Below are 12557 nucleotides of genomic sequence, written 5' to 3' on the forward strand. Positions count from 1 at the left end.
AACAGACAAAGCAACCAGAGTTAATAACTTCCTGGGACCAACAAATTTATTTAAATTTGTTTTCAATAAAAATTCTGCCTTCCAACAGCAATTAAAAAAACTAACATCACAGAGACAAAATTGATGACGTAAAACTTTTTACTGATGATCCAGTTTGTCTTGTTATCAATGCAACACACTGTAGTGCTGTCTCCTCCCAATCAGGCTCTCGTGTTTAGTTCAGTCCACGATAAGTTCTTAGGCTTTTTTCCCATAAAGCTGGCCTAACACACACATCAAGATTAAGTGTAATTCAGCAGTCATGAAGTGGCATCAACAGCAACATAAAGGCTTTAAAAGAAGACACAGTCTATGCCAGTGTAACATATGTAGCATCAGTGGCAACACCACAGTTGTTATCCTTCATAGACATGAGGATGTAGCCATCATTGCCCCAGTATGTGGACCAAGAGTTCTTGATGAGCCAGTATGGCTCTCCATCCAGGGTGCCATATCCCACTGCAAGCACAGCATGGTCCAGATCATCCACAGTGTTCCCTGAAAAACAGAACCAGCGAGTTACGTTGTTGTGAGCGTGAAGGATAGTAGCTAACGTAATCACTGTGGAAAGAAAAAACACTCACCACAAGCAGGTTCGTAGTAGACGCCGTTACTGTAGAAAACAAACGAGCGATGTGATGCGTCAATACTCACGGCAACGGGGCCGTTTTTAAAGAGCGCCAGCTTGAGGGCCAGTTGATCGCCAGACGTGACGTTCGTGTAACTCTGGATACGTGCAGTGAGCTCGGATGAGTTCACGTGGCAAAATCCGTTCTACTCGGAGAGAAAAAAATATTTTTAAAAACTTTCTCACAGCTTCTCGAAATCCTCTTTTGTGTTGAAATCCACTGTTAATAAGCAGGCAGTTATTCTGCTGGCTTGTTTTTTAAATATACATTTGTAGGTTTTGCTTTAACGTTTAGGGAGGAATGTATTGAAATGAATCATACGCATGTGATTTACTGGGGTTTGTGGAGGGCAAATTAATGGAAAAACAATCCATTATTTAACACAGAAAGAAAGTATGTGATGTTTTGCTCCTGATGATTCTATGATAGCTGCAAGGAATGTTATTTTAATTGGAATACCAGAGGGGAGGGATTATTGGAACAAAATGTGAATCTTTGTTTGGGTTCTGAATATTTCTGGACCTTAAAATTGCTGTTTTATTACAAAGGAAAACTTAACAAGGAGCACTGGAGAGAGTGGTAGAATAGCTGCCCAGTAAAGGCCATTTATACACACCAGCACTTGTCATCCACCTCTGGCTTTTTGTGACCTAGCACATGTGGGGCAGCTGGGTTAAAGACATGAACAGACATCACATAGTTTATTTTTAAATACATGTATAATATTTAATACTACTCTTTAACAGCAGATCTATGTCTGCTTAGTTAGAGCATGCTAGATTTATGACTGAATTTTGCAAAATACTGTTCAGGTGTCGCTACTTTTGGGTGACACCAGAGCAATTTGGGATAATCACAGGTCACTGGAAGTCAGTCTCTTCCTTTGATGTTAATAAATACACAGTTATACACAGTGGGGCAAACTGACAGTAACTTTCTGAATGCTTTAAGTACTTAAGAGACACATGAAACAATCTCTGGTCAAAAGCTTGTTTAACTGTAAGACAGGCTTCCTGAGCCTGAAAGCAAACATGCCGTTAATACCACAATTATAAGATTTGTAGAATTACACTATTAACGTCGTGAAACAGCTCAAGCTCTTTTAAGGGGCGATCGTGGCTCAAGAGTTGGGAGTTCGCCTTGTAATCAGAAGGTTGCCGGTTCGAGCCCCAGCTTGGACAGTCTCGGTCGTTGTGTCCTTGGGTAAGACACTTCACCCGTTGCCTACTGGTGGTGGTCAAAGGGCCCGGTGGCGCCAGTGTCCGGCAGCCTCGCCTCTGTCAGTGCGCCCCAGGGCAGCTGTGGCTACAATGTAGCTTGCCATCACCAGTGTGTGAATGGGTGTGTGGATGACTGGTTGTGTAAAGTGCTTTGGGGCGGTCTCCAACCTTTTTTGCGCCACGGACCGGTTTATGCCCGACAATATTTTCACGGACCGGCCTTTAATGTGTCGTGGATAAATACAACAAAATAAAACTAGTACCGGTACCGAAAAAAAGAAGATTTATTCATAACACACACAAAAAGACCCAGGAAAACCGAGTTAACGATCAAAACGATAACAAAATAACGCTGAAAACCGATAAAAACCCTGAAAACCATACATTTCACACCTGAGCCTCAACTCTCGCGGCCCGGTACCAAACGAGTCACTGACTGGTACCGGTCCGAGGCCCGGGGGTTGGGGACCGCTGCTTTGGGGTCCTTAGGGACTAGTAAAGCGCTATACAAATACAGGCCTGAATACAAATACAGACCATTTAAATTTTGGATTTGTTGTTGTGAAATCATCTCACCATCCCCATGTAGGCGCCATATGTTTCCGTTGTGGCGATGCCTCCGTGCTTCATGATCCACTCGTACGCTCTCCACTCCTCCCCGCCATCGCAGCCGTTATTACCGAAACCCCAGGAGCAGTCGATCAGCATCTGCTGAGACAGAACCTGCAGAGAGCCCGTCTGAAAGACACGAGCAAAAGTATGATTACACTCGGCATTACATCAGCAGCCTGCGCTTACTCTGCACTAATCATGAATCAAACTCTAATAAAATGCAGACATTTTAATCCACTGATCCACTTTATTGACATTTGATTATATGAAACACAAACAAGACAGCTAAACATTTATAAGCGGCTTTCATTCCTACACCATTTTTACTCCAGCTGCAATCTACAGGTTTCTAGGCAGATGCTGTGAGATCACGAAGAACTAAATTCAAAGCGTGCCCCCCACTGAGTGGCTCTGTTTATGAACCTGCCCGTGGGGAAAGGGTCACTGCATCGCTCAGGTTCAAAGACGACCTGCTGCAGCCTCACAGCAGTACTTCCTCCAAGCCAAAACAAACTGTTCTTGCAATTATTGCAAAGCAATTAGCAGTTCAAGCTGCTTTACCTCAGTGAGAAATGTTAAGATTATAACACGGATGAATCCCTTACATTTATATATTTATACATCGTTAAACAAGAAGTAGCTACAGAGACCAAAACCAGACCTTAAAAACATGTTTTGGGTGTAAAGTTGGACATTTTTACATGGAAGTCTATCACGACCACTGACAGTGTGAAACAAGGATGTAACTACCATAAAGTTGCCTACTGCATTGTGAAATCTCATTGCAACATCATCTTGGTGCTTTGAACCACATGTGACAGCGAGGGGTGATCTGACCATGAAACTGCACTGATGCCAAAGAGCATGTCCTGGATAATCCTCCTTTCTGACACTTCAAATGACTAAAATTTACAAAAGGGATAAAGATTTATGGGCTCTTCTCCTACAGACTTTTATAAGGCAGGAGTATTTTTAAAATCACAGATATCACCTCCCCGGTGGCTTTAAAAAAGAATAAACTTGCAGTTGCTTCACTTTTCAGACCCAGAAGCTCTATCGATCTTTTATGCTTGAGTGAATCGCCTTTGGAGCCAGTCTCAAGGGGCTCACTTCCACATTCACTTTACTTTTCGACCCTGGATTTCGGTGTTCGTTATGTACTTTGCATTTTCTGATCAGTAATTTAAAACTAGATGAGTAAATAAATACTAAGATCAGATTTTACTGATACTCAGTGGGAAATTTCCAAGCTTTCCAGCAGCACCTTAAGTATACTGCAATGCAAAAACATTTTACTTCAGTTAATGTTTAAATGTTGTTACTGCACTGCGATGAAGCAGGAGCTTTAATGTAAGTATTAGCCCTGAGACTTCCTCCATCACTGGACCTCAGCCTAGGAGTTACAGAGCTACAGGCCAGGGGCAAGACACATAATTAAGAGTCTCCTATGTGAGGGAGAGACACAGAATTCGGTCACTTCAATGGGGTGCCGTCAAGTCCCAATAAACTGATCCTATGTTTGGATCAAGTTGCTAGGCAACATGGGATAAGGAATGCCTTTGAGCTCAGCTTTCTACAGGATGGAGGCAGCCCAAAGCTGACGTCCCCTCAGACTCATTCATTCACACAGACACACACACTGTAAAGCCCGTGCAACACGACTGAAGTTACACAATGAATCTTCCTGTGGATCTGTCCCCAAAAGGAGGGCTGCACTTCAGAGAGAAGGATGTTTGTTTGTTTTTTTGTTTTTAAAAAAAGGTCAGTAGACTCAAACAGCAGCACTACGCTGAATAAATGTGACAGACTGTCATATCTATCTAATTTACAAATGGTTATTTTTAATTTTGCAAATAATTCTGCTGGTTTTGTCACAAAGAATCTATATCAGTCCTGCACCTTGAATAATTTGCATCTTTGTATTTTATTCATTTCACTGGGCGTATTCTTCTGCCTGCACGAGCCACTTCAATACAAGGAGTATTAAAATAAAACCTAATTTCTCCCTAAAACATCAGAAACTATAGATTTATACCAAACGTAACTGCAATGGAAATAAACCCAAACAAGAACAGATGAAGCATCAAGCTGAGCATCTGCGGCTTCAAAGAGAATAGGGAAGGAGCCCCATTATTCGAAGACACTGGAATGGGGCCAAGGACTGTGCAGCAAGCTGCCTCCTATCCTTTTTACCTTTAAGAACAGAGCGCCCTCTACTGCTCCAGTGGTGGCAAAGCTCCAGCAGGAGCCACAGATGGCCTGGTCCTTTACTGGGGTCACGGCGCCTGGGAGGCCAGAGTTAAGGTGAAAAAAACAAACCTTCCTCACAGATGCATCTTTGGTGAATATTTAAAGCTTATACACACCATAAAGCCTCCAGTCGAGTGACTCGGGAAGATTTACTCTTTTGTAAGCTTTGAAGGGGAAGGGGAGCCCTCTGTTTGGGGTCTTTCCCCTTTTTCTTCCCCTCATGGTTGCCAGCTCAGACATGGTGCGATCTGACAGAGAGTTCAGAGCCAGAGAGAAAGACATGCCCGCTCTGTTCTTAGAGTGAATGTACCTAGAAAAACAGGAAACCAGTCAGACACACCGCTGAAAAACTACTACTAAAGCTGCAGCCTCACAATTATTATTAAAGTATTAAATGTTGCTCTCACCGTAGGTTAAGAACAAAAGCATGCTCCCTCTTCTCGTGCTCCCTTTCATCATTGTACTGCCGCTGGAACTTGTCCTTGAAATGGCTGAACATGCGCTGTGACTGGCCTGACGCTGAGGTGTGGATGAGATCTTTCATTGGATTGGCCAACATATGGTGCTCCACTCCAGGACCAGGAAACCCACCACAACTCATGCCTGTATAGAAACACAACAAGAAGGAGTTTTTGTTTTTCTTTTGTCCTCTGAGTCTTCCAAAAGGTCGAGCAGGTATATATTTACACAAACCTTCAGGCAGCAGGAAGACTTTGGGGTTCACCTCAGTGCTGAACTCCTTGTATTCCACCAAGTACTTGTCGTAATGGGACCCCAGCAGAGTGTTGTATCCCATCATCTCATAGTGAATGGGAATGGGGGTGTCTTTTCCTCCATCTGCACCTCGCTCTGAATGTGTCACCCACAGTGTGTACGTGTTCTTCTTGTAACCCACGGTGGTCACATTCTGCCAGACTTCACACAGGGAACCTCTGTAGTACTCCACCCTCAGGAACTAAGGAGGGAAATAAACAACTTGACTTGTCAAAATAAAAGATAAAAACATTCAATGAAATATGTGACTACGATATAAATACTCATAAATGGTGACGGTTTGTTTTCCACTAAGACATACTCTTCATGAAAATGTAATTTACAAAATGAACATGACACTGTAATAAAGATCTTATGACTTATGAGCCCATAAACTCATCAGAAAAGGTTTACTGAGGTAAGAGCTCAGGTAAGCAGTTGAGTCATTTACCTGTTTTCTTTTGCGGTTTTGCTGACACATCACCACTGACCATGTGATGTCAACTTGTTAACCATTAATACCATGATTGTGTGAAAATGAGTACTCCAAGACCAGCTGTGAATGATTGCTGGAGGCTGATGGCAGTTGCTGCAAAAATGACTGCTATAACCAAAGTCACACAGGCCTACAGACAGGTTAGTGATTTCCTGGAAACCACCTGTCACTAAAGAAATATTAGTATTCCCCCAATGTTAGTAATACTGGTAATGATAGCATATTCCCATTTACTGGTCTGACTGTAAGTGAAGGGCTTATCTACAAACACTGGCAATCTACTAGAAACACTGCCAACTGGTTGGGAATAGAAGTTTCCCTAGCAACCGGTGGTTGCATCATGTCCAATGTCGAGGTCAACTCTTAACCCATGTGTGCGTGACCTCAGTACACTCTGACTTCTTCTTGCAGTAGGGTAATTACCCCCTTCTGGCCATTAGAATGATAGATGTATACAGCTTTAAGACTTTTCTGCTTTGGCTTCTGTTTTAACAACCGGAGACTGTTCCATATATACACTTTTACTCATGAAGATAAAACTGAAAAGTGGAATAAAAAGAAATAAAACACACACCTGGAAGCCCTGCACATCGGGGAGCGCAGCCTGCGGTGTGACTGCTTCGTCCTTTGTTCCGTTAATCTGGAAGCACTTCATCACATTTAGCTCCTCTTCAGTGGTCTCAGGCGAGATCTTATAGGCAGTGCCAAACTGCTGCTCTGAAGCTAACTGGTAAGTCAAAACCTGGCCTGTTGGTGATAAAGAGTGTTAAAATTAGACATTATTGACTTCTCTAATGTTAATAGTACATTTATTTTGTTAATAGCTCAAGATTTCTGAATGAATATGCTATGTGTGGCTCAGACAAAACCTTTATTAGCTATAGTTTAGCTATAGTTTATAGTTACTTTTTGGCATATACACCAGTCAGCAGAAATGCATTATATCAGGATTCAATTTTATTATTATTATTTCATTATTACTTTGAATGTGTTCATTCTTCCTTTTCCCTAACAGACTACAGTTATGTACAAGTCAAGATGATGATTTGTCTGATGGAAGAAAAATTAAATAAAGAGGAGTATTCGTGGGTAAGTTTGCACCAGCCGTCATCAGCACTGTAAGCATATAAAAACACAATTTTGGTACAAAGTCACATGCAACACGAGTCATCAGATTATGTTCATCACTCGTGCTTACTCTGTCTTTTTTCACTTCTTTTTTTTGCGATAATGTTACAGTCTGGTATCGTTTCTCTTACACAACAGGCACTCAATTTCAAATTACTGATTAGCCAAGCAGGGGAATACAGAATCTGCTTCAGGAGAATCAGCTGAAGGGGGTTTCTCACCGTGGTAGTAGTCTATCCGGCTTGACTTTGCTGTCAGGTCTAACCAGGCCTCAAATGGTTCCTCAATTTCAGCATAGGGCAGAGAGATGATTCCTGAAATGTAAATACTGAATGAAACATAACTTCCAACAAAGCCCAAAACATACTGTGTAACCCTCTGTTAGTTCACAGCCTACCTTTGACATGATAGCTCTTTCCAAAATCAGGAAGGCTATGTACTGCCTTTGCCTCTGTACCTGACAATGAAGCAGAGGTGACAACACATATTAGTAATATAACTACAGAGCTGTGTGCGGGTGCAACAAGCAGCAAATAGCAAAGCAAGAAATACTGACAACTATCCCTGTATATTTGCTATAACTGGTTACATGTACGCCACAAACACTGGTCATTTACAGACGCCTTGTTAACTTCTCACACACGGAGCAGAGGATAAAACAGACGTTTGTAGCCATTTTGGCAATAAAAGTTATAAAATTAGATAAACTTCTCATACCCCAAACTTCCTTTTTTAAGTTTTAAAGCCCACTTTATCATAAAAGGAACAGGTTAAGTTAGTTGTGTGCCGAATTAAAGAGTGGTTAGTGGCGCTCATAAATTAGCACTTCTCTCAAGCTAAAACAGGAAGACTTTAATGTGAAAGTTAAAAATTATCGTATGTATTCCTGCTCTACTGTATAGCTACTTACAAAGATAGCCTCTTATTTAGCAAACTGAATGCTAATGTAAGTTTATTAACATGTTTATTTGCACGTAACAAGACCCCCGAGTGCTAGCTACCTCCACAGCATGTAACGCTGGCTGACTGTAAACAGCTAACCTAAAAAAAACAAAAAACAAATATGAAATGTATTTCCTTACCAGCGACATCGCACAAAAAAATAGCTGCAATGTACCAAAGCTGCATTTTTTTTCTTCTGTATTATCAGAGAGACAATGAGAACAGCTGGCAGACTAAAGCCAAACCTCAGAGAAACACATTGCTCTGCGGACTTTCTTTAACCCCCAAAACAATGATTAAATCATGGAGAACGGTGCATGCCCGGTCCACCAATCACATCGCGCCGAGGAAGTGTCTCCTCCAATCACAGTTTTATTTGCACGCACATCATGTGAAGCATGTCATATGACTGTAGTTAACTAGATAATAGGAAAACAGCGGATTGATTCCAATGAGCCAGTTTAAAAAATAATAAAGTGATGTCGAGAATAGTCTTTCAAAGTTTCTGAAGGGTTTTCAAAGTTTTCTTTGGACAATAACTGCTGTTTAATTCACGTTCAGTCCAATCCTCATACCTGACCATTTCCAGAAGTTTTTAATTTCTATTATTCATTTTTATTTATTTATTTTTATTTAGAATAGAATAGATAGAATAGAATAGCCCTTTATTGTCATTGTACGTGTAAAATGAAGTTGTGGGTGCTCCACACCAATGGTGCCAGAATAAAATATAAAGAGTAGACAGCAGGAAAAAATAGCAAAAGAGGACAAATATATGCAATCAAGAGGAATATATTCGGAAATAAGAGAAAGACAGACATTGGAGAACAAAATAGCTTCAAATAGTGGCCTGAGTGATGAGGGTCACACAGACCATGGCTCAGATTCATGAGGTGGGTGTTTGTTAACAGTCTGAATGGCCCAGGGGAAGAAACTGTTACTGGGTTTGGAGGTGTGGGACCTGATTGACCTGAGGCGCTGACCAGAGAAGCGGGTAAACAGATGGTAAGCTGTGTAAGGGTGTAAGGGCTTACCTATGATTTTCCTAGTTTTCCTGAGACAGGAGGATCTGGCAATGGTCTCCAGGGTGGCAGAGGGCAGCCAATAATTTTTTTGGGTGGTGTTGATTACCCTCTGTACAGCCGTCCTGTTCTCAGTAGTAGACTCTGTGTATCAAACACCCAGTGAGGAGGAGATGCTCTCCACAGAGGAGCAGTGAAGGCCAGCAGCAGCTTCTGGTCCACGTAATTCTTCCTCAGGACACGGAGGAAGTGCAGCCGCTGCTGGGCCTTTACCAGGGCGTTGGTGTTGTGGGTCCAGGTGAGATCAGGGGAGATGTGGGTGCCCAGAAACCTGAAGGTGGAGATAGATTCAACCCATTCTCCATTTATAATTAGAGGGGAGTGGACCTGTCTGTGTCTGTCCATTATGAGTTCTTTTGTTTTAAGGATGTTCAGCTTTAGGTTGTTTTCGGAGCACCAGCGGGAAAAGTTCTCTACCTCCGCCCTGTACGCTGTCTTATCTCCATCAGAGATGAGTTCAACCACGGTGGTGTAATTAGCATACTTGACAATGACGAGAGTTGGCTGGGTTGGTGTGCAGTTATAGGTGTACAGAGCGTGAGATCTGGTGCTGGATGACAGTCGAGGAGAGAGGTTGGGGGTTGGACTGATTGAGGCTGGTTTGTGAGGAAATCTTTGATCCAGGAGCAGGTAATAGGTGGTCCAGTTTGGTGGTGAGGATGTCTAGTATTATGGTGTTGGTGGTAAACGCTGAGCTGTAGTCCACGAAGAGCATCGTCAAGTAACTCTTCCTGTTCTGCAGATCATTTAGTGCTCTGTGAAAGGTGATGGTGTTAACAAAGAACTTATTTTAAATGGCATCTTTAAGCACTTTGTTTCTAATAGCCTGTTACAAAAAGACAGAATTTGTTCCCATTTCTTTTGTTGAATGTTTGAAAAATGTCAAAGAAAATGCAGTTTGACAAGCATGAAAAACTATTTTTACAACAACAATTTTATTCCAAAACAGCTATTGTCTGAGAACCTGGCATACTCAGCATGGTGTGCAGTGTGTCCTTAAAAAAGTAGCGGACAAAGGAGGAAGTGACAGGTGTAAAAAACTGCTGTAAAACACCCAAAAGAAGTGAAAATAAATAACTAATCGAGTAAGACTTTAATTCTCTCACTCTGTCTGTTAGAGACACGTTTTAATGGTTGCAGAGTTGTTACAAAAGAAGAAGATGTGGTTTTGTGGGTGAGTCTGCATGCAAAAAGATTCATCTTGCTGATTTTCTTCTTGATTGGAAAGTGTAGAGCTGTGAAGGTGTGTGTGTGTGTGTGTTTTGTCTGTCTGTGGATGTTTGAGTATGTTTGTGAGTGTTATGCTGGTGGAGTTTCAAAAGTGATAGTTGTTATTAACTACATGCTGACTCTTTTCCATTTATGTTCCAGTGCATTTAAAAAAACACCAACGTGTGCACAATGTGACATTTTAAAGAAGAAGAAAAACCTGACTCTTAGTGACAATGTCTTGTACGACATTGTAGTTACAATATTTATAATTTCATTGTTAAAAGAAAGCATGGCCCCTGTCAGTTCTGAGGTTTTACGTCCCAGGATAACAACATTTTGATCCTTAGCAGGTCTCAAAATTAGACAAACCAAATGTCAGGTGAGCTACAACAACAGTCTTCTCATGAGTGGAAATTCTCCCCAATGCTCAGTTGAATTGTAAAACAAAAAAATCCAAGGGCTGCATTTCAGACTCTACAGGCCTCGGTTGGTATGTTATATGTTAAAGTTCATCACAGTACAAGTAGGAAAAGTCTGAACTAGTATGGCTGGTTTGGAAGGACTGCAGGGCGACAGCCGCTTCTCTCGAAAGAGAACATGGCAGCACAGCTTAGGTTTGTACCTGAATAAGTTACAAGACTTCTGGAACAATGTCCTTTGGACAGACAAGACCAAAGTGGAGCTGTTCGATCATAATGCACAGCACCACGTTTGGAGAAAACAGAACACAGCATATCAGCACAAATACCTCAAACACTGTTGCTTGGTGGTGGAGGGGTGATGATTTGGACTTCTTTTGCAACCATGGGGCACTGGGGATATTGCAGTCATTGAATTGGTCATTAACTCAGTATAGCAAAGTATTCTAGAGTCAAATGTAAGGTCATCTGTCTGAAAACTAAATATTGGCTGAAACACAATCAGGCAGGAACCACGAGGATTTCCCAACCACAGCAGGAAATCTACAACTGCATGGCTGAACAAGAAAAGAATCAAGGTGCTGCAGTGGCCTGGCCAAAACTCTAGACCTCAACTTGATTGTGATGCTGTGGTGGGACATTAAGAGAGTTGTGCATAAGCAAATGCCCAAACCTCAGTGAACTGAAGTTACGTTGCAAAGAAGAGCGAGCCAAATTTCTTCCACAGAGATTTACAAGTGGCACAGAAAATGATAATTGGTCGAAGAGGTTCTATAAGCTATTAAATATCAGCGTGTACTCTGTTTTTCTGCATTTTGGCCTAATTTTAAATGAAACCAAACAAATAAAGTGAGAAATCTGATCTTTGCTGTGTTACCACTGAAATGAAACTAATTTAAAAACCTTTAAGAACATTAAAAGTGACAGAGGGCGTACTTTCTTTCTGCCATGACAGCAATTGTATAATTACAGTCATTCAGTTTTGTATGGTAAATGTTTTAATGCACTCATTTGTTCTTACGCAATGTGATTTCTAATAACCTAAAACCACAAACATTTAATATGCTGAGAGCGAGATACAATCAGTCTTTTGTGCTTCATAAAAAACAGAACCCAACCCTGTCACTAGGTGTCAGTGTGTGACAGAGCATTGCTGTGTTGTTCCCCTGCCTCAGTGAAACCTCTGGAGTTGATCTGGCACAGACGGGGAGATCACAGGATCTTAAATAACTGAAAGGTAGCTTGCTGGCAGCAGCCTGTTCAGACAGACAGATGGACAAACAGGACTGGAAGATTTTAGAGTGAGAAGTCGTTCTACGATCTGTCTCAGGGCACTAACTGAAGTCATGAGATTACTCTTAAACAGCTCAGCAGAGCTAAAAAAAAAGTGAGTGTGTGTCACTGCAAAAAACCAAAACAAAAAACAGCTGACTGGAAAAGGAATCAGCAGGAAAAGCGAAGGTTATCAAATGATACGACCAAATATCCCCAAACAAAACATTGAGCAGATAAAGAACATTCACATTCAGCAATTCCAGTCGGCCTTGCTGCCGAGCAAATCTGTTACTCTAGACCATCTTTACTGCACTGCGCTGGCAGCTGTGGCAGTACGAGGCAGCTGTTAGTGCTTCCTTTGATGACTTGGGTCACTTTTTTCCCACTGGTGGCATGTTTTAACATAAAATAAAAAGTTCCCAAAAACCAGGCTGCGGTGATCACCACTATGACAATCAACAACCTGAACGTCTAACACACACCATCAATTCACTGATGAG

At 41.6% G+C, this 12557-nt stretch overlaps 1 protein-coding gene across 1 annotated transcript; it reads right to left on the minus strand.

Moving 5' to 3' along the window:
- Nucleotides 1-28: 28 nt before the first annotated feature.
- Nucleotides 29-8388, minus strand: LOC146362595 (digestive cysteine proteinase 2). Its single transcript, XM_084918435.1, has 11 exons — nt 8210-8388; nt 7525-7584; nt 7349-7441; nt 6574-6746; nt 5444-5705; nt 5158-5353; nt 4867-5060; nt 4694-4785; nt 2465-2626; nt 624-813; nt 29-537 (listed from the first exon to the last, which is right to left on the minus strand). The coding sequence occupies exons 1-11, from the start codon at nt 8253-8255 to the stop codon at nt 350-352; spliced, it is 1656 nt and encodes a 551-aa protein (XP_084774561.1). The 5' UTR covers nt 8256-8388; the 3' UTR covers nt 29-349.
- Between the last annotated feature and the right edge of the window lie 4169 nt (nt 8389-12557).

The sequence above is a fragment of the Perissodus microlepis genome, chromosome 22, assembly GCF_051167445.1.
Source record: "Perissodus microlepis isolate ML-2025 ecotype Zambia chromosome 22, ASM5116744v1, whole genome shotgun sequence".
Lineage (NCBI taxonomy): Eukaryota > Metazoa > Chordata > Actinopteri > Cichliformes > Cichlidae > Perissodus > Perissodus microlepis.